This window comes from Rhinolophus sinicus, linkage group LG10 (assembly GCF_036562045.2).
Source record: "Rhinolophus sinicus isolate RSC01 linkage group LG10, ASM3656204v1, whole genome shotgun sequence".
NCBI classification, from domain to species: domain Eukaryota; kingdom Metazoa; phylum Chordata; class Mammalia; order Chiroptera; family Rhinolophidae; genus Rhinolophus; species Rhinolophus sinicus.
In genome coordinates this window covers 77,304,532-77,328,490 of record NC_133759.1, presented here as the reverse complement: position 1 = coordinate 77,328,490, position 23,959 = coordinate 77,304,532, and the positions used below count along the sequence as shown (strand labels likewise).

The 23,959-nt window shown below is 36.4% G+C and overlaps 1 protein-coding gene across 3 annotated transcripts; it reads left to right on the top strand.

Moving 5' to 3' along the window:
• The first annotated feature begins 704 nt into the window (after positions 1 to 704).
• SAR1B (secretion associated Ras related GTPase 1B) lies at positions 705 to 22,923 on the top strand. Of its 3 annotated transcripts, XM_074313529.1 has the most exons (8): positions 994 to 1,101; positions 1,615 to 1,700; positions 9,946 to 10,021; positions 13,645 to 13,764; positions 17,350 to 17,415; positions 18,955 to 19,058; positions 20,089 to 20,220; positions 22,280 to 22,923. In XM_074313529.1, the coding sequence occupies exons 3-8, from the start codon at positions 9,964 to 9,966 to the stop codon at positions 22,394 to 22,396; spliced, it is 597 nt and encodes a 198-aa protein (XP_074169630.1). In that variant the 5' UTR covers positions 994 to 1,101; positions 1,615 to 1,700; positions 9,946 to 9,963; the 3' UTR covers positions 22,397 to 22,923. The 3 variants fall into 3 exon arrangements, with proteins under 3 accessions (XP_019595820.1, XP_074169630.1, XP_074169631.1); XM_019740261.2 differs by lacking the exon at positions 1,615 to 1,700 and having other exon boundaries at positions 705 to 1,101; XM_074313530.1 differs by lacking the exon at positions 1,615 to 1,700 and having other exon boundaries at positions 1,021 to 1,307.
• The last annotated feature ends 1,036 nt before the right edge of the window (positions 22,924 to 23,959 follow it).

The window sequence follows — 23,959 nt, the reverse complement described above, 5'->3', positions numbered from 1 at the left end:
GAATTGAATAACATTTGCTTCATTCCTCAAACAGCTCCTCCTTCTGTCCCCACCAACTAAAATTCTAGGCTTGAGAGTGTGGATGAAAAGGGGTTCTACTGAAAGTAACCTCACAGGGTGCTCTGATCTGAAATTCCTAACTGGGTAGGTCATGGTGGGTAAGTCACACCCCAGGCATATAATTTCTTTAGTAAAAGGTTTATCTTTGCTTTAAGCAAGCCCTGTCCACTGTTCTTTGAAATGTCAGAGAAATCCTTTCTCAGGCCCCACCACCCTCAAGAGAACACATCATTTTGTTAACTATCCTATAGTCCAATCTTCATCTTGCTTTCTCCCACCTTCATTTAATCTTTCTTACTTGCTTTCCTTAATTCCAAATGCATGAAAAAAAAATACAAAAAACCTGCAAGCTGTCATTCTATGAAGTATTTTTCTCAATCTGTTGAAGTCTTGCTTCCAGGTGTATCCTGTTTGGCTCAAATACATTTTTATAAAAATTCTCTACAGGTTTGGACTTTCTTACCTGGACAAGAGCAATCTTGGAAGCATTGTCATCACATTTCCATTCAAGACACCCAAACATTCTTTTAAACACATTTAAGGAAGGTAACGCTAATCCATTAGCAAGAACTGCAGAGTCAAGACAGTCTTGTTTAAAATTCAATACCTAGCACCCAACACATTACCTGGCACAGTTACAATTTGTAAATCATTTGTTAATGCGAGAAACAGGTGTACTTTAAAAGTGTATTCTTAAAAAACGATGTCACGGATAATTTCCCCAAACTGGGAACCAATGTTTCCTTCTCTGCTTGTGCCCGCAGGCCCTTGAAGCCCCTTGGAGCTCTTGTGGAGGCAGGGCTGCGGGGAGGCCGGCCAGGCCCACAGGAGAGCTCAGCCAGGGAATTGGAGGCAGAACTCCTAGGAGGCGGAACTTCGGTCGCACTGCTCTACGGTCCTGCGGACAGTCCGGAGTGAAGCACCCAGGGCCCGGAAGGAGCTGACGCGACCTGGGTCCGCGGCAGCCATCGCGCTTTGCAGTTGGGTCTCGAGGGTGTAGGGCCGACACCAAGCGAGGAATTGCGTTCTCTCCGATCGCAGGTGAGCGGCGGCCTTTCCTCCCGGGAGAACCTGTGGGCGGCAGCTGTGAACCCGGGGAAGGCGCACTTTTGGGGTCTTGGCCCACCCGGGTCCCTGCCTGTGGCCGGGCGAGGAAGGGGCGCCTGTTTTCTGCCCCGGAATCAGGAGTCGCGAGGCAGAATGAGCTCCTTTCCTGACTCGCGGGGGCTGCTGTGATGGTCCTCCGGGTAGGTCACCGCTGCTGTCAAACAGTGGGTTAGTTCAGGAAAGAACGACAGGACTCTAAACTGCGGGCAAGTCCTTCCTTCCTCTCGGCCTCAGTTTCCTCACCTGCTAAGGTGGAGGCAGCGGGAATCTTTGATGACAGCTCAAGAGGTTGTGTAGCGGTGTGTTGTTTTTCAGCTCCGATTAGTTAGGGGTAAACCGAGCTTCCTTACTAGTAGTAGTTAACGTTTTGCCATGCCCAAGTCTCATTTGAGTGGGGAAAAGATACGCTATTGGGGGAAAACTGTAATGATTTATAAATTGTTCAAGATTTTTCAACAAGATAGAAATTTGTTTTGACAACCGCGAAAACTGACATCGTTGGCCGGAAGAACCAAACTCGTCAGGAATTTAAGGTATTGGATACATTGGGTAAAATGAGGTGAAGAAATCCTTTTATCTTGAAAAATTAAACCTAATATATTTGCAGGTTCTTATATCAAGCTCTGTATTACCACGTGCCTTACTCTGAAGAACGTCCTATGTTTAGTGTTAAATACTAGTTAAGAGTAAGTCTCATTGAAGCAAATGAAAGAAAAAGTGTTTTTATTGACTGCTATGTAAGGCGCTAGCTATGCGCACAACAATCCACTAAGGAAGGTAGTAAGTAGTATCATCTTTACTTTACAGATGAGGAATAAAGGGAGATTTTACAATTTGTTAATAAGTAGTGGTGCTGATATAGCAAAGCAATGTGTATATCTAATATTGTTTTAGTGGATTTGCATTCGTTACCAAAATATTTTGATACTTAAGATTATAGTTCATTGGCATTTTCTGAGTTTGCAGAAAAGGAAGGTATTGCCATTGCCTTTATTTTAGAAATGTTAGAGAAGCATTTTCAGTAATAAGGAAGATTATATTTTAACCTACCTTTCCTTGCCACTTCAAGCAAGAATTGAAACAAAAGATAAGCCTATCAGAAATAAAAATCACTGCCACATCATTTGAAGCTTACAAATCAGAATTCTATAGTAATGATTCATTGTTTCTCCACCCTCTTCTTTAAGTACATGTGGCTGAAACTCATTTAAATTATTTCTCTGTAAAACATTACTAAGCAAATAATTTTAAAATCACAGTGTTGAAAGTTTCTCTTCCTTGCATATAGCTTTTAAGACAATTTTAGTTAAAAGTATTTTAAGGACTGAATTTGTCATTATGTCGATTTTCATTTTCTTAATTAAATATAGGCACGTTCAGTACTGAGACTCAAACAACTTTTTTTGTAATATAGATTTTCCCCGCCCCCTTCTCTCACTCTTAAAAAAAAAAATCCTACTGTTTATATTTGTCAAAGATTTAACCTTCTTTCCATCAAGTGTCACTTCCCTACAGGAAACTTGACTATATACTTTTCGTTAAGTACGTGAACCAAAAGGTCTTGTTCCATTTTTGTGATTGCTATGCATTCAATCCTAAAACGTTTTCTATATTTTTTAATTTACATCACTGTTTCAAAACTTTAAAGGCTATAGAAAGAAAATCTAACAATTGTAGGGGAGAATATTTCTAAAGCAGCCATTGTCTTGAAACAGTCAGCATTGTTACTGTCTATCCTTAGTAATGCACAGGGCCTTGCTGAAATTCGACAAAACATGGTCAAGCCTTCTTTATATTTCTAGTACTGTTTGAATTTGAGAGAGATGTGTATATAATTCCTAAATTAGCTTACAGAAAGTATACTCATCTTCTGTATTTTGTACATGTTTTAATCATAAACCTGACACAATTGGGTAGAAAATTGTGATTAATCTTTTCTAGTGATTTTTTTTTTTTTTAACCTGGAGTTGAAGGAAACTAGTCTCATACCTTTTCTGGTGACAGTCAAGTATTGCATTAATATTTAAAGTAAAATCAGAATATCATTAAAAATGTTTTCATATTTAAGTTAATTTGAAAATTGGCATTTAAAGTTTTGTGCATTTAATTTTAACCTAGTCTGAATAAGTGGATACCATCTTGTATTGAATAATATTCAAGGTGTTTTCAGGTACATTATCATATTTAATCATTCTTACAACTCTGTGAGGCAGGTGGTATTCCCGTTATATGTAGGAGGAAATGGGCTCAGAAAGATTGGCTTTCTCAATGAAATAATAGTATTTCAACAGATGGAAATAATAGAAGATGCATATTAAGTCCATATTTTTTTTTAATTCTAGGATAGGTACTCTGCATTTCACCACAGCTCTACCATTCTTTACTTCCCAAAGTTATTAATGTATTGGTTTTTTAATCCTACTCTGATATCATATTTGCCTCTAGACTATGGTAGCTTTTATTTTTTCCAGCAGTACTTTTTGGAGCACTTGTATCTTGTCATATTATGTGTGTTTTTTTAAAGTTCATACCTAAATGGTTCTGCCTAATTATTTAAATAAATTTGTTGTAAATATTAAAAGGCCATGTAAATTTTTTAATTTGACTTTATTTTTTTATAATAGCTTTATTGAGAGATAGTTCACATACCATAAAATTTACCCTTGTAAATACAATTCAGTGTTTTTAGTATATTCACAAGAGCTGTGCAATCATAATCACTATCTAATTCCAGAACATTTTCATCAGCCTGAAAAGAAACCTAGTACCCATTAGCAGTCACTTCCCATTTCCCCTTCCCCTCTGGTCTGACAACTTCTAATATATGTATTTTAATAATTTGTCTATTCTGGACATTTCATAGAAATGAAAATCATCCGTAGAAGTTTAATGGAATAAGGTTTTAAGTTATTTGTAATCTGAGAGTTATTTGCACTGATTTTCACGTTACTTGAGTAGATCACTTTTCTAATCTGCATAGAGACTTTTCCTGTTTGGTGTTCGTGCAATAAATAAATCTGCTGACGTGTATATGTTTCCTTGTTTTTGACCTTTGCTCTTCATATGTCTTAATAGGGTATTCATGATGTTGTGTAACCTGTTCTCAGGGCTCAGGTATCTGTTTGTAGCTAAGTAACTTTTATTCTTAGTTGAGCATTTTTACCTCTACTTTAAAACGACTAACAACTCCTAGCTTGTTTTAAGGTTCTTAGAAACCACGACTTTATAGAAATATACATAATCTCATTATCTACTAAAGCAGAGTTTCCCTATATGTTATTAAATTATTTTTCTTAGGACAAATTTTATAGCAGCAAATTGGTACCATCCTTATGCAAAAAATCCTTTTTCCTTCAAGGCTTACCCCATTCTACCCTCAATTAGTCCTTACACCCTCCAACAGTCACCTTCAGTAAGGACTTTGCCACTTGATTCAGTCTTGCTTTCTAAAGCAGTGCTCTCCATTCTTCTAGGTTATTCCACTGACTGTCAGTGTGGCCAGTGTATCCTAGTTTGGCTTCCCTTAGCTTTCACGCCAGTTCTCTTCAGCTGTGTATGCCAGGGCCAGGCCTTGGAGCTTGCCACCACCCAGACCTGATCCTCTCTTGGATTCTCCTTCACTTTGCTGGCACAATTATGGCCCACCTTTCACTTCTCTCAGCCTTTTACTGCATCTGCGCCTGCTTTCCCACTAAAGACTCTCCCCCTCTTCTCCCAGTTCTCTACTGTGAAAAACCTGCATTTAATCCCCATCCCATGCCCATGCCCATGCACTGCCTGCCTTTATACCTTTATCCACTCAGCCTGAACGTCTGATCAGATCATTTCAGCCTCTCACTAGTACTCTCAATTTCCTGTTTCCTTTGTCTTTTTTATAGTCCCTATTCTGGAAGCCCCAAGTGCCTGTTCACTCAGTGTTCTCTAAAGCTGAGCATTGCTGGGACGTGAGAGTGAGGAGGAGACAGGAGAAATTGGAAATCAATGCAGATTGGCCCTACTGTGAATGTTTTCAACCCCAGCTGAGAACTTGGCTCTTTTAAACAATCTTTAATTTGGTCTTTTCCCCCACAGTAGCTATTCTGATCCTCACTCTGCTCCTCAGACTTTCTGTACACCCCTTCTTCACTTTTGGAGTCAGATTCCTGCCACCTTTACTATACATTTCCTGGCCCTCCCTTCTAATCTTGCAGGAAGAGATGTACTCTCAACCCACGCTCCTCTTGAAACTTTGCCCCTTTTGGTTAATTCCTTCCTTTACTTTCTCTTCATCTTTAACTGCTCCTTCCCTTCAGTTCATCAACATACTCAAGCCTCACCCTTAAGAAGAAAATCTCATTTCCTTCATTTCATTTCAAACTTTTTGAAAGAGGATCTCTCCTCACTGCCTCCACCTATTAACCTGCTGTCCCATTCACTTCTCAATAACAACAGCAACCAGGTATGAAATACTTTGCTCGTTTTATCTCATTTGATCCTTACAACACCCTGAGAGACTTTGCAGAAGAAACTTGTAACGTGTTCAAGGTCACACAGTTAATCATGGGGATAGGCTCTGCTGTGTTGTACATACTGGTCAGAGGCTCTCCCACACTACCACGCCACTGCAGGCTGTTTTAACAGGCTCATGCTCTCATGCTCATTGTCTCCTTGTCACCAAAGCCAGCTATGACATCTCTGCAGTTGTATTTGATGGGGCTAACTTCTTTCCTTTCCACTATTGCCGCTGTCTCTTCTAGTTCTACCCTTCCGAGGTTCTGTTGGTTCTTCCACCCCTATCTGTCCCTTAAAGACCATCTCCAGTGAGAATTCATTTCTTCCATCACATTTGACTGGTGCTTGAGGCAGGAGGACTTTAGGCAGAGATGGTGGGAGAACACTCTGATGTTGGGAAGGAGAATGGGTAGAGGTTTGAAGGGGGTAAAAAAACAGGTCATCAGCGGTGAATGGCAAGCGGTTTACTTGACCCAGAGGAAGCTACAAGTAGGGGAGTAATACGGATTATGCTTGGAAAGGTAGCTACCATGTTTCCTCGAAAATAAGACCTAGCCGGACAATCTGCTCTGGTGTGTCTTTTGGAGCAAAAATTAATATAAGACTGGGTATATAATATAATACCAAAAGGTGCATTAGAGCTGATTGTCCGGCTAGGTCTTATTTTCGGGGAAACGCGGTAGAAGGTAGCTAGTAGAAGCTCTGGAATACTGCACTAGGAGTTTGATGGAATCATTTCTCAGCTCACACATGTCCAGTGGCTCTTCATCCACATGTATAGGGTAGCCACATAATTTGAAACCTAAATCAGGACCCCTTTGAGAGAAAAAGGAAGCAGTATTAATTACACTGAGATAACTGCTAAGAATGTCCCCAGCAAACTGGGAGTTATAGTCACTCTGACTATACAGGTGACACCCAAGATGACATTTTGATGAAACTGTGTGGAGGGCATGCAGAGATGGGTAGAAACAAATTTTGAGGTTAAGATGGTAGTTTAGAAATGTTACAAAAGGTTCTTCACTAGGTGGCTCCTGTAGGAATCAAATAGTTCGAGACTTCACAGAAATTCATAGAATTTGGGAATAACTGGATATGGGATGTGAGGGAGAGGAAGGAATTACATGTCAGAGTTGTGAGCTGGAGTGATTTAAAGATGGTACATAATCACTTAAACAAATTTAAACCGTTAAAACTATTTATTACAAAGCTTTAGAGAGCCACTGCAATGTAAGGGAAACGGCATGGACATGAAAATCAGAAAGAGACTGGTTTGAAACTTAGATGTGCCAATCAGTAATAGTTGAGTTTTAATTATTATAGTTTCAGTTTCATCTTTAGTAAAATGGGAACAATAATATTTATTTTGAAAGGTTGTTGGGGTGGTTAGTGGAGACATGTAAAGTGTCTACCGTGTTTCCCCGAAAAGAAGACCTAACCGGACAATCAGCTATAATGCGTCTTTTGACGCAAAAATTAATATAAGACTATAGTAAAATAAGACCGGGTCTTATGTCTTATATTATATTACAGTAAAGTAAGACCAGGTCTTACATAATATAAGACCAGGACTTATATTAATTTTTGCTCCAAATGACACATTAGAGCTGATGGCCCGGCTAGGTCTTCTTTTCGGGGAAACAGCAGTACTGGGCCGTACAGTAGAAGAAATAATCACAGCAGCTAATATTAAATGCTTACTCCATGCCAGATACTGAGTGCTTTGTGTGTGTTAATTATTTAATCTTCACAACAGCCATCTCAGGTAGCTACTATTACCCCCATTTTATAGGTGAGGAAAGTGAAGTCACTTTCCTAAGGTAGACAGACAGTAAGTGGTCAAGTCCTGGCTCCGTAGCTCCTGCTCTAACCTCTCGACCATACTGCTTATAGGCATTCAATATATGGTAGCTGCTTGTTTGTTTTGCTTTGTTTTATGAAATTGAAAGACTGATTCAGTATTGTTTCTTATATTTACATATGTAGGTAGCAAGCATGAAGACCAAGTGCCTAAATTTAGTCTCAGATTTGTTCATCACTCTGGCTCCGACCTCACTAATTTTACCCATTGAATTTTACTCTCAGTTTGCAGTTCCCTAACTCCGATCATATCATCTAACAATACCTGACATTGTGCTGTACCCGTTCACCCATTCAGTTTCATACCTCTGTACACGGTATAACCTTTACCACCTTTTAGCAAACTCGTACTTAATCTTCGAGATTTGAGTTAAACATCTCCCAAGAAACCTTTCCTTAGCTGCACCTCGTCGCCATAGAACCATGGGAATAGGACTTTGGATATAGAGATAAGCAGGACTTGTGAGCATACCATCCCTCTTCCTGTTGCGTTTTTATTTTTATTTCTGTTTATTTTTATTCAGTTTTTATGCTTTTATGATCATTAATCCCCTAGTAGCTTACGATTTACAATATGGGCATTTTGTTTTCTTCATGCTTGTGTAAGTCTTGAAACTCTATAGGGTAAGTTTTTACCATCCTAAATAATATCCTATGCAGTTTTAACATTTTGCAGTTAAATCACATTTGTGTCGCTAACTGACCTTTTTGAGAGACTATAACCTTTTTGAGAGACGGAGCCATGTTTATCATCAATATTTGTGTTCCTCATGATGCCTAGCTTAGGACCTTGGCCGTAATATGAGCTCTGTAAACATATATTGAATTAAATATCTCAGCACACCACTGTTTTATTGGACTTTCTACACTGAAAATTATGACTCTCTTTAACATGTATCATACCTAAAAAGAGATAAGACACTTCTATATGTTTTCTCTAACTACAAGTTTCAATTTCTACATGATCTAGAATGATAATCGTAGAAGGAGGTATAATTTTCAATTTGAATAAAATAACTTCTGAAATATTAGATTCTTGTGTATATAATGCACACACACGTTGCTGGTGTAGTTCTCCTTCTTGTGATACTGACACATGAAACTGTTCACAATTTGCCAGTCACTCTTTCTTAATCACGAAATCAACAGGTTGCAAAAACAAAATTCTGTTCGTACTAGTTCAAGGGGATAGTAGAGGGATGAGGCTATTGCCAGAATCCAGGGCACCTAGTAAACACTGCTGTGCCTCGTACAGACTGGAGGTGGGCTGTCTCTTTTCTGTCTCCTGCTCTCAGACCATATGGTCTGTTAACACCTTATCCTCTAGGAATTCTGAGTTTGGGGGCCCATCTGTGTCAAGCTTGGCAGCCCACTGGAATGAGAGGTAGTTAAAGAAAGCAGTGTTGTGTGTTATGCTTTGTCTAAAGAATGTCAAAGATAGCACAACCCTTCAAACTCATTGGATTTGGCCCAAGTTTTGGGACTGGGTTTTGTTGTTGTTCAGCTCTAGAAAATGAACTTTGTTAATATGAAAATATATTTCTGTATACAGTACATGATCTTTCTTAAGAGGCTTTTTTCCTCGTTTTCCTTATTAACACTATTAGTTTATCAAGCACGTGTCATGAAATGCTGAATTGAATTATACTCTGCATTTTCTACCGTCTTTAGAATTTTTAACATTCAGTAATTGATTAAAATTTGAGCAATGCAGAAAAATAACAAACACAGAAATTTACCACCTGGTACCAACTGCTACAAAGGACCAAAACAAATAGAAAAAGGGTTTTTACTCTGTATAGGTATAATCAGACTTGGAAACTTATTTCATTATTCATAAACTTTCTTCTTCCTGCTTTCCCTTCTCCCACTTTATTTTGGTAAATATTCCTCCCCGCCTCCATTGTTTTGGTATATATTCCATAGGCCATATACTAACTTGATTTAATTTACTGTTGAATATGGATTATTTCCAAAATACTTCCTACATAACCCTTTAATCACATCTTTATATAAAAAGCTTTTCCAAATTTAGGACAATTTCTAAAAGTAGAATTCTTGGGTCAGATGGTATCAACAGATATATTATTGCCAAACTGGTTTGGAAAAAGATTTGCACCAATTTATATACTGCCACTAACATGCTTCTTTTACCACATCTTTTCTAGTCCTGGCTGTTATAATTCTTTTTTTCATGTTGGTTACTTTGATGGGCAAAGAATGGTCTCTACTTGGTATTTTAATGGCCTTTTGTTTTTTATGCATCAATATAGATGAGGTTAAACCAGCCTGGATTAAGTGTTTAATTCTTCGTAGTAGGTGGTTGTAGTAGGATTATTTACTCAGAGTTGGTGTTTAATGTTGTTGGCATTTAATGTATATTGGCGTTTAATGTTGACTACTAAATTGAAAACACTTTTTTTTCAGACCGTATAAGATTTGGATATGTCCTTCATATTTGACTGGATTTACAGTGGTTTCAGCAGTGTGCTACAGTTTTTAGGTAATGTTGGCCCTTTGTTCTGTCTTGTTATCCATTCAAGCCGAATGATATAAAAGTGCTTGTTTGTGTAGAGCCTCTTTATATATAACCCAGTAGTTAAGAATGTGGGCTTTAAAATCATACAAATATGTTTAATTACTCATTGTATCCTTTATAAATTATGTACTTTTGGGCACATTCTCCACATTAGCCTTAGTTTCCTTATCTGTAATAATAATAATAATAATTTCTATTTCTTAAGGTTGTTGCTAGGAATATTATTAACAGGAATAGCTACCGTTTTTTAGCCAGTTTACCTAAGTGCTTTACATGCTTTGTCTCATTTAATCTTCACAGGAATCCAATTTATTATTTTTGTTATAAAAAGGCACGTTCTATAAAGTGGCTGGCGTATCATAAATGGCGTTTTTTAATCTGCTAAATGAGACTTGTTTACCCAGCAATTCTGCCCAGTGATCTTCCTCTCTTTATCGATTTTAAAGAGAGGAAAAATCTTAGCTTCTCATTCGTTTATTGACACCCTTGACTTGTCACCTTGTTTTAGTGAAACAAGCTTTTCATTAACTTTTATATTGAGATATATACAACTTTGTTATTGTAATCATTAATGAAAATATTTCTGGTCTCCCATTTTCAAATTTTGCCCTAAGTTTAGTCTCCATGTAATCATCATGTGAATTGGCAGAAAGAGAAGCTTTCATGTAATTACAGAGTGGTCAACATAGTTTAAACTGGCCACAGCCATACTTAAGCAATGGTATCTCCTTTATAAATATTTCTTTCTCCACAAACATAATCTTAACCAAAGCAATAAATTTTGTTTGGAAAATGTGTAAATTTTGTTTAACTACTATATATTAAAAGGATAAAAATATAAGATCAAATTTTGTCACTATTATTTCTTAGTTGAACCTCAGTATTTGCAAGTTGTTAAAAACCAAGGTTTGTTTTTTTTTCTTTTTTAAAATAAAAGTTCTCATTTTATACTGGTCAAATATTAGATCTCGCTATACTACCTCCAAGAGAATTCTTAAGTCATTTTATCAGAATGAAGTATTTTGTAACATATTTAACAAGCATCTGGGTCAGAAATAGGGGTTTTTAAACTATTATGCTGGGATTTGGGGTTGTAACAGGTTGGAGTCTATTTCTCAGTTTACAGAACAATGAGTCTATGCTGAATTATATTGAAGTGACTAAATAGATTGCATCACAATCAAGAACAAGAAAGTTGAAATGGCTAACATTGGGAGGCAGTGTACAAAAATGGAAATGAACCAAAGCTTTGGGATCAGACATGGGTTCAAATCTCAGATCTGACTTCAGCATTTGAGCAAGTTAACTTTGAGCCTTTGTTTCCCCTCTGTAAAAAGGAGGATAATAATGCCTCCTTCAAAGAGGTATTTTGAGGTATATTGTTAAATGAAATAATATATACTGGTGTTTAACAGTGCCTACTACAAAATAAGAATTTAGTCCAACCCACTTTAAAGATTGAAGTCTAAATATTCTAGATTTTCCTTTTTGGAATCTTATCCAATACACTTTTACTATTTTAAAGTTAGGATGGTAAGATTGATTGCATTGGTTAGAAACAATCTATGTAGAAACCTTTTAAGAAATAGAAATGTTTAAAGAAATTTCTAGTCAGAATTCATAAAGGACTAATGTAGTGTCCAAGCTCAAGTAAATATGGAACAGTCTTCCCCGTAGGATCAGAATTATTGGTCCAGTAGGTGATCAAAAGATTAGGACTTCAAACAATGTACTGTTTAAATTTAAATGTGTATAAAGAACTATGTGTTATTTTGGCACGAACTTACTAGAAAATGGGTGTCCTGACCCTATAATTGCCTCATGTCTCTAAAAGTTCATTTGTTGACTGAGTAAATATTTTTCGAGCTGCTACTATATCCCTGTCCTCATATAATTCTATGGGTGTTAGAAAATTAAACACATGAAGAATAAACTTCAATACCACCACATACCTATTAGAATGTTCGAAATCCAGACACTGACAACACTGAATGCTGGTGAGGATGTGGAGCAACAGGAACTTTCATTCCTTACTGGTGGGAGTGCGAAATGGCACAGACACTTTGGAAGACAGTTTGGTGGTTTCTTACAAAACTAAACATACTCCTAGCATACAATCCAGCAATCGTGCTCCTTGGTATTTACCCAAAAGTTGAAAACTTATGTCCACACAAAACCTACCCACAGATGTTTATAGCAGTTTCATTTATAATATCCCAAACTTGGAAGCAACCAAGACGTCCTTTAGTAGGTGAATGGATAAACTGTGATACATCCAGACAGTGGAATATTATTCAGCACTAAAAATAAATGAGCTATTACACCATGAAAAGACATGGAGAAACCTTAAGTGCATATTACTAAGCGAAAGAAGCCAATCTGAAAAGGCTACATCCTGTGTGATTTCAACTATATGACATTCTAGAAAAGGCAAAAATATGGAGACAAGGAAAAGATCAGTGGGGGTGGAGTAGGATGAATAGGCAGAGCACAGAAGATTTTTAGGGCAATAAAAATACTCTGATATTATAATGATGGATATATCATTATGCCTTTGTCCAAACATAGAATGTACAACACCAACGGTGAACCCTAAGGTAAACTTTGGGTGATTATGTGCCGATATAGGTTCATCCTTGGTTAGAAATGTACCATTTTGGTGAGTGACGTTGATAATGAAGGAGGTTACCTGTGTGGGGATACGTAGGAAATCTGTGTGCCTTCTTCTCAATTTTGTTGTAAACCTAAAACTGCTCTTTAGAAAAGTCTTTCAAGAAAATAATAAAGCTCAATATGGAATTTTGCAGTAAATGCCAGTCTAGGATAGTTTGGTCAATGCTGTCTGTCTTCTATTTATCACTTTATCTATCAGTGCTTGGTTGATACATCTAAACTTACACATTTGTTTCTTTATTGTTGCTTACTTTTATGCAATCCTGTGAATAGTTTAACCTTATTCTCAGGAAAATTTGACAATAAACTAAACTTCACTGAAAAAATTCACTGTAATTTTGATTTGGCTTCATAAATACATGATGTCAACTATTTTATGAGTGTTTCTCTAGTAGAGGACACAGGTATTTACCCCTAAATTACCAAGGGAATCAGCATTTTGGCATTGCAGATAAGTTGAGGTAACACACACATTCTTGACAGGGGCAAAGATTAGTTTGACAATGATTTGATTTCCCAAATTATAATAGATTTAAAATAGCTCTTCAAAACTAAAAATAGTACACAACAGTGTCAATGTACTTAATGCCACTGAACTGGACACTTAAAAGTGGTTAAAATGGTAAATTTTATGTTACATGTATTTTACCACAATTGAAAAGAATAATTAAAAAAATAAAATAAAAAAATAAAAAAAAAAACACTTAAAAATAGGTTAGAAATGCAGGCTTATTCAGGCCAGTTTATAAAATCTTAAAGTTCAAAAGATTGATAGGTGTTTCTTTATCAAAAATCAAGAGTAATTAGGAAAATTATCTATCTAAACTGAGTATTATACTTTTACTGAAAGTCATTTTATTTGGATAAATCTGTGTCAGATACCACTTTGACTAATCATAGCTCTTACTCTGCAGGATTATATAAGAAATCTGGTAAATTGGTATTTCTTGGATTGGATAATGCGGGAAAAACAACATTGCTACACATGCTAAAAGATGACAGACTTGGACAACATGTCCCAACGTTACATCCCAGTAAGTATTTTCCTCCGTATAATGTTATTACTTTATCAAGTGATACCAATTCATAGGTGCTAACCAAAAGTTTTATTGTTTTAGGGTGTGGTTTTTTGGTGTATAAATTATGATCAGGTGATTTGACCTGTTCTCAAAATAGTATATTTTGAGACCCAACTCTTAGGGCGTATATTTAGATCTTGAAGTAATATTCATATCTTTTTATCAGTTAGTACACCCTTCTCCAGCTAGAGGAATTAAAAAGTTTCTGTCTCAGGGATTATGACATGATTAAGGTCTATCCAACCAGATATTGCTTAGGCTATAAATAGTCATTATTACCTTGTTTACATAACCTAAAATTCTTTCAAATTTTAAAACTGTGCTATTTTAGTCCTTATTCGGTGGATAGATTATACTTTTATATTTTACTGGTGACCCTCAAGTTATTAAACAGTTATTTTTCTCATCCTAACAACTTCAACAGTATCTAATATAAAGACCATGAAATTATTCCAAAAAAACAGGACATGTATTGCTATACTTATGGAAAGTTTTAAAACAACTTAAAAATAATTGACTGTGCTTTCTTTAAGAAAGACTACCTGAAAGGCATTAATAATGACCCTGTCAATCACTTAATGTATGCCATCCTGTATATAAAGTTATGTAATAGGTACCTTTTGAGAAAGTGAAGGTAAAGTGACAAAATTATTAGAAAGAAGCCTAACTTACAAACAACTGTGACTTCACTTTTATTGTCGAAGAAAACTATGAATCAAGTAAACACAGAGTTTAAAGACAACTTAATCCACAGATTAATTATGAAACAATAAGTGTGGCTTTCATGATGAGTATAAAATCGAGAACTGGACCAAAAAAGTAGATAATATCATAGTTTTTTAGTTCAGTAAATATTCAAAGAACAAGGAAGGAGAAAGAACAAAACAAAGTACTATTTTATCTATAAAATTGTTAGTGAAATTGGAAAAGGAAGATTTCATAAAATTGATAAATCTTTTTTTATATTAGGAGAAGAAAGTGGGGCTTGGCAAATAAGATTCTGATACAAGAACAATACTGTTAAAGAAAAAATGATCATGGTGAAATTGAGTATATTAAATTGTCTGCAAAAACAGCAGAATTGGAAGAGACTACAGAGTGGTCTTATATTAGGTGTAAGTCATTTTTTAATTTTTTAATGTTGCTCTCTTTTATTTATTCAACAAATATTTATTGAGCACCTACCTTATGTCAGACATTGTTTTAAGTACCAGAAGAAAGCAATGGCACAAAATAGATGCTATCTCAACCTTCCTGCAACTCACATTCATTTAAACTTGTATTTTTCAATCAATCAAAAGCATATGTGAAAAAAGTAAATGTATATGTACCCTATAACCTGGCCATTCCACCGCCAGATATTTATCTAAGAGAAATGAAAACATATATTCATCAAAATCCTTGTACAGTAATGTTTATACCAGCATTTTTGGTTATAGCCCCAAACTAGAAACAGCTCAGATGTTCATTAAAAAAAAGAATGGGTAAATAATGGAATTCTACTCAATAAGAAAGAGGAATAAACTACTGACACATACTGATGCATATTATACTCATGGAAGAAGTGGGTCACAAAAAATTACATACTGTATGATACCTTTTATATGAAATTCTAGAACAGGCAAAACCAACCTGTGGTGATGGAATTCAGATCAGTGGTTGCTTCTGGGGATTGTCTGGGAAGGGGCAAGAGGAAACTTCCCGGGATGTTAACAGTGCTCTGTATTTTCATCACTCAAACTGGGACTTCTTTTGAGTGTAACCATATTGGTAGTTTGCCAACCACATCCAAGCATTAATTTTTCCTTATGGAAAGGAACACACTTTGAACACAAATTGTATTAATTATTTATTCAGTTGGCACTCTATATACAGAATTTTTAACAAGATAAACTACTCTGGGGCCTTAGCAATTATCCTGAATATTGACCCTTTCATTGTAATTGTAGGGGACTTCTGCTTTTGGCCATGAAGGAGTAATAGAGTGTGGAATTGCCTTCCCACTGTAAACAACTAGAAAACTGGACAAAAATATATACTATAACTGTTTTCAAATATTGGGCAAAAGCTAGCACATGACTCTGATTCCTGAGAGAAGGAAAACAAACCCTTCTTTATTCAAGCTTTATCACAGGAGATAATTTTCAGACCATGGTGCAGGGAGAGGAAACCCAAGTATAACCCAGTAGTCTTGCCGAGTTGAGGAGACAGAGACCAAAATTTGGGGAGGCTGAGGTGACTAGAATTTGCTTGGCAAGAGTACCAAAGAGAAAGGAGTACTGCAGAGAAAGAACTCCAGAAATTTTCATAGCTAAATACCAATCTGTGCATGCATAGGGTAAAACTCCACATGGCAAAAGAACAATTTTTAGAGAAACAACAATGTAGCAGAGCTGTTAGCTAAATAGTTCCAAGAGCTATCACAGGACCAGGAATCGTTCATGTTCCCATTAGCCAGGCTGGAGAGACCTGGTTGAATACACAGGGCATTCCATAGAGACTCCAGAAGGATCATACCTTAGTAACAGGGTTAGAGTAGCCTGAAAGTAAAGGCTACTTTAGATCTACCCTAACTAAACTTAAAAACTCATCTACAAGCACTTAACTGCGTGCTAGAACAAAGTCCAACTTTCTTCAAAAGAATACAACAAAATCTAGCATCTAATCAAAAATTACTAGACATGCAAAGAAGCAGGAAAGTATCATCCATAAGGAGAAAAATCAATCAGAAGAAACAGATCCAGAAGTGGCAAAGATAAAGGAATTAACAGATAAGGAAATTAAAATAGCTGTTATAAATTTGCTCAAGGATTTAAGGAAAACATGAACGTCATGAGGAGAGAAATGGAAGATATAAGACAGAACCAAATGGAACTTGTAGAAATGAAAAATGTAATATCTGAAATGAAAATTTCACTGGATAGGATTAACAGCAAATTAGATAGTGCCATTACTGCAGAAGGAAAGACCAGTGAACTTAAGTCAGTACAATAGAAACTATAAAATAAAGCAAAGAGAAAAATAAAGCAAAGAGAAAGGAATGGTAGGGAGCAGAAAAAACACTTGAAGAAATAATAGCCAAAATTTTTTATTATAATTGTGTTTGTCATTAAAGACTGTCACCTGTGAAATATGACAGACATGAAAAAAAATTGTTTATTTCACCTATATCATTTAAGATGACTTGCAGGAAAAATTATTCAGTTGGAACAATCACTTGAATTCACAACAAATTGTCTGAATATATTAACATTTTCAGCAAGAGAAATATTGTGAAGGTAAAGTGACAAAATTTACCTTTAAATAAGTAAGTGTTGGATTGTGGTGGGTAGCGAATACTAGATTTGAATATTACTATTACTTGTGTTCTAGTATCAGTATGAATTGGAGTATATCTAATTGTATCAAAGAATTCTTTTATCACTTCCTAAATGCTTGATTTGACCTTTACACTTATAGTAAATCAAACATTAAGTAGCAATATGCCATGAATGAATTTCTGATTTTCATGTTGTAAAAATATTTTTTATTATTATTTAGCCTCAGAAGAACTAACCATTGCTGGCATGACCTTTACAACTTTTGATCTGGGTGGACATGTTCAAGGTAAGAGTCTATTACGCTTATAGTAGCTTTGTTTTATTTTAACTTAATAAAAACATGACCATTTTGTTCCAGTGAATGAAATCTCATCTACTCAAGGAAGGCCAGAGTAGACTTAAAATTTAGAAATTATTACCCCCAGCTAAATGCTTTAAAAGCAAAGTGTGATTTTCATGATACTCCTGATCAATTTAAATCTGAATTGCTTTCTGTGGTAAAGCATATGAGCAAAATTGAGCCTCCAATCTCTCTCTGCTTCAATCCACCTTTTGCTTATTATCATAATCATGTTATGAATATGTTACTGCTCCGTATGACAAACCTTCAGTGGCTAACTCATTCCTACGAATTAAAGGCCAAACCTGTTGACGTGGCATTGAGGATTTCTATAATCTGATTCCAATTTACTTTTCAAGTCTTTATTTCCCACTATTCCCCTCCCATTCTCTTTACTTTAACCAAACCAAACCCTCTTGGTGTTCTCCCACGTCTGTGCTTTTGCTCATGCCATCCCCACCTGCACACGAATGACCCACCTTTGGGGCCCAGTGTAAGTGCTGCTACCTTCCCTAAGAGTTGCTCCCCGTGGGGAGTGCTCTCAGCTATACTTCCACAGCATTTAGTACATTTGTGTACACGTCTGCAAGTTTCGAAAGATTGTCTTATCTCCTCTCCTGAACTTTCTGGAACTAAAATCCTGTTCATTTTTTATATCCCCAACAGGACTTGGCAGTACCCAGCACATAGTAATTCATAAATAAGTAGTACAAAATTGGTAGGCGTTCTAAAAATCTCATGTGATATACAGTTGAAAAGACTTTAAGTGGTGGTGGCTAGTGAAAGCACATTTTAAAGACGTGTAATAGTTGTTTGAAATATATGTAATTTCTGGAATATAACGATTAGAGAGAATTAGAACCTAATGGAGCTTATATGAGACTTCATTTCTTTATTGTTTTTAAGATAGGTCATAAAACTGAAGTCAGAGAAAAAAGATATTTTCCTCTGGGGTATCCCAAAAACTGTTTTCTCTAAAAAAAATGTCATGGGAAAAATTACCCTAATGGTTTCAAAGACTTTAGTTAATTTCTGTTATAAGTAGAACAGTTTGCTTTTATTATTTTAATTTAACAAGTCTGTACTTGATACTATTTTCCTGCTACCAATGACTCCAAATTTATCACTGACCAAAAAAAACCCCAAACTTGATAAACTAGAAATGCCAGACAATGAAGACTGCATGTAAAATATTAGTGGTTCTCCACTGATCTTAATGTGCATCACTGTCCCTTGGTAGCAGATACTAATTCTACTTCTCACGTGGGAAACTGGGGCGCAGTAAAGTATTTGACTTGCCCACAATCAGGGAAAGCCTGAAATGTCTTCTTCTGGAAAGATTTTGGCAACATTTGGTGAAAGATTAAGTCTGTAGTGAAGTAGCTGCAGCTAAGAGATAACTACACTTGATATCTTAATACTTTCATCACCCATCTGCTAGTGTTGACCAGCAAATAAAATGTAACTCCTAATTGTTTTTGTTAGCTCGAAGGGTGTGGAAAAACTACCTTCCTGCTATCAATGGCATTGTATTTCTGGTGGATTGTGCAGACCATGAAAGGCTGTTGGAATCAAAAGAAGAACTTGTTGTAAGTTAAATAATTAAAACTAAACATAGTTGTATCACTCTGGTAAGCTGAGGAAATAGGTTGGAAGTCTAGGTATCAGAGTGCAGCTTTTCTGATGTAACTCCTGGCAGCTTGTGGGGCTCGGTGATTACTTAGGATACAGAGGGAGTAGCTACTGAGGAAGGGCTAACACAGGCTCCCTTCCTCAAGACTTGAGTCACTCTGTGCAAAGCGTGCCCTTGTAGTCTATTTTATGTCTGCTATATTCCTGGAGTGACTTGGTCTTGAGTCATCCTTGAGTCCTAGGATGACAGTTTCTTAAGGAGTTGGCTAGAGCCTGGAAATGGTATAACATGTTGTCTTTGTCACCACTGCCAGGAGTGAGCAGGACTATGTGTAGCTAACCCCTCATCCCTCCCCCAGATCAAATGCTTCAGAAAGGGGCTCAGGAGCAGTAGGTAAGGCCAGTGCCGAGTCTGGGGCCACAGAGAGAGCAGGTCCATGATGTGACAAGGCTCACCTGACAATGCCTCTGCCCAGAGCAGGCAAACAAATACTTGTTCATGTGAAAAAGTCCAGGTAGGTTCTGTGGTCATAGAACAGGGTCAGGAAATTCCTGATCCTACTTTGTGCCACACTCTGTGCATATTACCTCATTTAATTCTCTGATCAACTCCATGAGGTAGGTGCTACTATTCCAATTTCCCTTTGAACTTCAGTGAGGCTTATTTGTCCAAGATCTCACATCTTAGAAGCAGCAGAACTAGAAATGAAACCAGGTCTGCCCGTTTTCAAGGCGTTGGCTCTAGTCACCGTACTTCACCGATTGAGCAGAGTGAGCATCTACAGAAGGAGGCTTAGGGAGAGAAGAATTGAGCTGGTGGGTTCATTGAGCTCACTTTAAAATGTAGGAAAAATTTGCCAAAGAAAGTTGGCAAAACTAACATGTTATGTTAGAGAATGAGTCCTTGATACACATTTGGTATCTTGTCAAAATAAGCCCTTCAGATAGTTTCATATCAACATCATGTCTTTTTTTTTTTCTTTTCAGTCACTAATGACCGATGAAACCATTGCTAATGTTCCTATACTGATTCTTGGGAATAAGATCGACAGACCTGAAGCCATCAGTGAGGAGAGGTTACGAGAGATGTTTGGTTTATATGGTCAGACAACAGGAAAGGTAAAAGGAAAAAAAACTGACAAGTGTGAATATTTCATTCAACAGTATAAATGTCTTTTATTTATTTATTTTTACTTCTGAAATAGTTTATTCTAACACTATCTCTAACAGTACTCGTGCATGTTAGTCCAATTGGGACAGTCTGGCTTTTGAAAATTGAGTTATAATTTACATATAACATTATATTAGTTTCATGTGTGCAATGAAACGTCTTAAAATTATTATCAAGCCCATTATCTTTTTTTGTTGTTAAAAACTATCATTTACTCAATGTCACTAATCATCAGGGAAATGCAAATCAAAACCACACCAGTCCGAATGGCTATTATCAAAAAGTCAACAAGTAACATGTGTTGGCAAGGATGCAGAGAAAAGGGAACCCTGTGCACTGTGGGTGGGACTACAGATTGGTGCAGTATGGAGATTCCTCGGAAACTTAAAACGGATCTACTTTACGACCCAGCAATTCCGCTTCTAGGTATTTATCAGAAGAAAACGAAAATGCTGATTTGAAAAAATACCAAGGTGCCAAAAAAATGTATACATGTTTTAAGAAATGTTATCTATGTATTACTTTCCGAAGTTGAATTATGTAGCAATGTGTAGTATGACGTTCGCTTAAAAGATGGTGTTAATTAAACGAATGCTAGTGTCATTCATTGTATTACAATTTTAATACGGTTTTTTCCATTCTTAAAATGCATATACATTTTTTGGCACCATTGTATATGCACCCCTTTGTTCACTGCAGCATTACTTACAATAGCCAAGATATGATGTCCATTGATAGATAATTGGATAAAGATGTCAGACACAGACACACACACACACACTCAGAGTAATAAAAAAGAATGAAATCTTGCCATTTGTAACAACATGGATGAACTTAGAGAGCATTATGTTAAGTGAAGTAAGTCAGAGAAAGACAAATACCGTATGCAACCTAAAGAAACGAACAAACAAAACAAAAACAGACTCATAAAACATACCAAAGGGATGGTTGCCACAGTGCTGGGGGGAGGGGTGGGGAATGGGTGGAAAAGGTGAAGGGGAATATAGTCAATAATATTGTGATAAGTTTGCATAGTAACAGGTGTTTAGTAGAATTAGTGGGGTGATCACATTGTCAAATCACTATATTGCACACCTGAAACAGATATAATGTAATATTGTATACCACCTACACTCAAATTTAAAAGAACTGGTGTTTATACATTTGCGTCTTTTGTAATATCCTTACAGGTGTTCTTTCTACCACTGAATGAGACCTTTCGTGGTGATGACAAAAATGTCAAATCTCACGCTTATGGGAAACTAAATGAAAATTTTCAGCTTTATTTATCATCAATTCTCAGAATTAGCCACCAAATAATACACTTGAGTGTTTAAGCAAACCATTGTGTATTTAACCCCCAGTTCAATGTTTAGGCCCTGACTTCACCAGAGAGAAAAATAAAATGTCAGCTTGGGTATAGGAGTGTTTGGGGGTTTTCTGACCATATACTTAATAGTAAGCTTTAAGATGCATTATTTTTTCATTCATTTCTACTGGGGTTTGTTTGGGAGAGGGACCTTAATATTGAAAAATCCCATTGTCTTACAAACAAAATTTCCTTGGTTTACATATACTCTTTCAGTATAGAGGTACTGCAGCCTACGGAAGGAGACTTTTATGTTAGACAAGGTAGACTTTGGTCTGTTTCTGAGTCTTCTTTTTAATAACTCAATTCCATATTAATTTTAGGAAATGCCTTGTTTAGTCATAAACCTACTCAGAATGCTCGTTCTTAACATTTGTGAAGCCAGTTTGGGTAATTATTGTCTAAATTAGAGATTATTTTCATTCTTGTGTGCCTCACAAGCCAGCCTCTTTCCTGTTCTGTCCTAAAGTAGAGAGGAGGAGTTTTCCTGTGTGTTTAGGGGACTGCAATGCCAAACACCCATGGCTTTATCTCAGTCACCCTTTGTTCTCGGACATATAAAAGCAACAGTTCTACTGGGGATGGAGCTCTTATTTCATCAAGGGGTCACTGAATGTAATATCTGCCTTCTCTTCTAGGGCAGTGTATCTCTGAAAGAACTGAATGCCCGGCCCTTAGAAGTTTTCATGTGCAGCGTGCTCAAAAGGCAAGGTTACGGAGAAGGCTTCCGCTGGATGGCACAGTACATCGATTAACACCAGCCTGTGTCGGGCCCAGGTCTCGCCACTCAGGCCTACTCAGAGATTTGATTGCTGAACATGCATAACTTGAATTCAATAGACTTTTGTTGGCTAGAAAACAGAGGTTTTTTTAGATTATTAATATTATATCAACTTAATTTGAGTGAGAATTGAAAAGTGATTCAAGTAAGTTTAACTATCACAATGTTAGCTTTCTAATTCCATAAAGATAATTAGTTTTTACAGTTTATAATCTGTGACATTACCCCCAGCGCCATTTATAAAGGGCAACTTTCCAGCAGCACATTTGAAGCACTTTTTAACAATATGAAACTACAAGTATAAACCATAATTAAAAGCTCATCATGTTAAAATTTTTATGTACTTTTTTGGAACTAGTTTTTAAATTTTAGATTCTATGTCCACCTATCTTAAGTGTACAGTTAATAATTAGCTTATTGATGATTGCATGATGCCTTACAGTTTTCAATAATTTTTCTTATGCAAACGTCATGCAATAAAACAAACCCTGATGTTTGGCATCTTTGTTGGGCAAATGTTTCATTTTAATGTGTCTTATCTAGCTAGTATGCTCTGAAATTTTGTGTGTTTAATACTATACATATGAGGTGGTTGTTGGGAAAGGAGTTTGCTTCAGAATATTTAGAATAATAATATAAGTCCCTAGAGGCTTTTGCATTTACCAGGAGACAAGTTGTGCTTGGTTGTACCTTATCCCACGTTTATCTCTGAATCATGTGTATTTTTACCAGTAACACTACCAGTGCCGATAGGGTCCGTCTCCTAGTCCCTGTGGGATCAGCCTTCGGAAGACAAGCACATCTTTTGGGTCAACACGGGGTTGAGTTTTGGTTTGATGGGCCCTGTAGCTCAATTCCACTTGTCTAATACTGAAGCGCACCCATCTCATTGGTGCCTGGTTTGGTAATCTGTGCCTCTTCACCAAACGTAGTGACAGGCACCAGTCATCCTACATTTAGAGGTATTCCCAGTCTCTTTATGCTTAATGGTACTTCCCAGGACGAGTGACAAGTAGGATCTTGTGCACAGTTTCATTGCGGAGGCCTGCGTATCTGAGGAAAAAGCCTGTTCTGCTGCAGTTAGTGAGATGTGTGGGGATTTTGCTCCTGTCCTATAGCTCTTGCGTTTTTTGTTATATATTACTTCTTGGTAGATAGAAAATGAATGCTTGTGTTTAGTTTTCTTTTTTCTTAGTTCCTCTCAGCTAGCTCTTACTTTCCACTACAAAGGCTTTTATTTTTAGATATAATACTTGCCATATGACAGTGTTTGCAAGCCTCATTGATAGACTTAAAAAATTTTTGATTAGCTTTTTAAAGCATTTTAATTTCCTAAGAAATTGAGTTTTTTCCCCATGTGTTTAAGATTCCCATAATTCGTAAAATAAGATGAAAGATAAGTGCCAAATATGTATTTTTAAAGACTCTCAAGCTTAAGATTTCTGTCTTCGTTATAATTCAAGATTTTATAGTATATTTAACTAATTCCACTGAGAATAGATTGCTCCAATTCTATCAAGAATAATTTTAATATTAA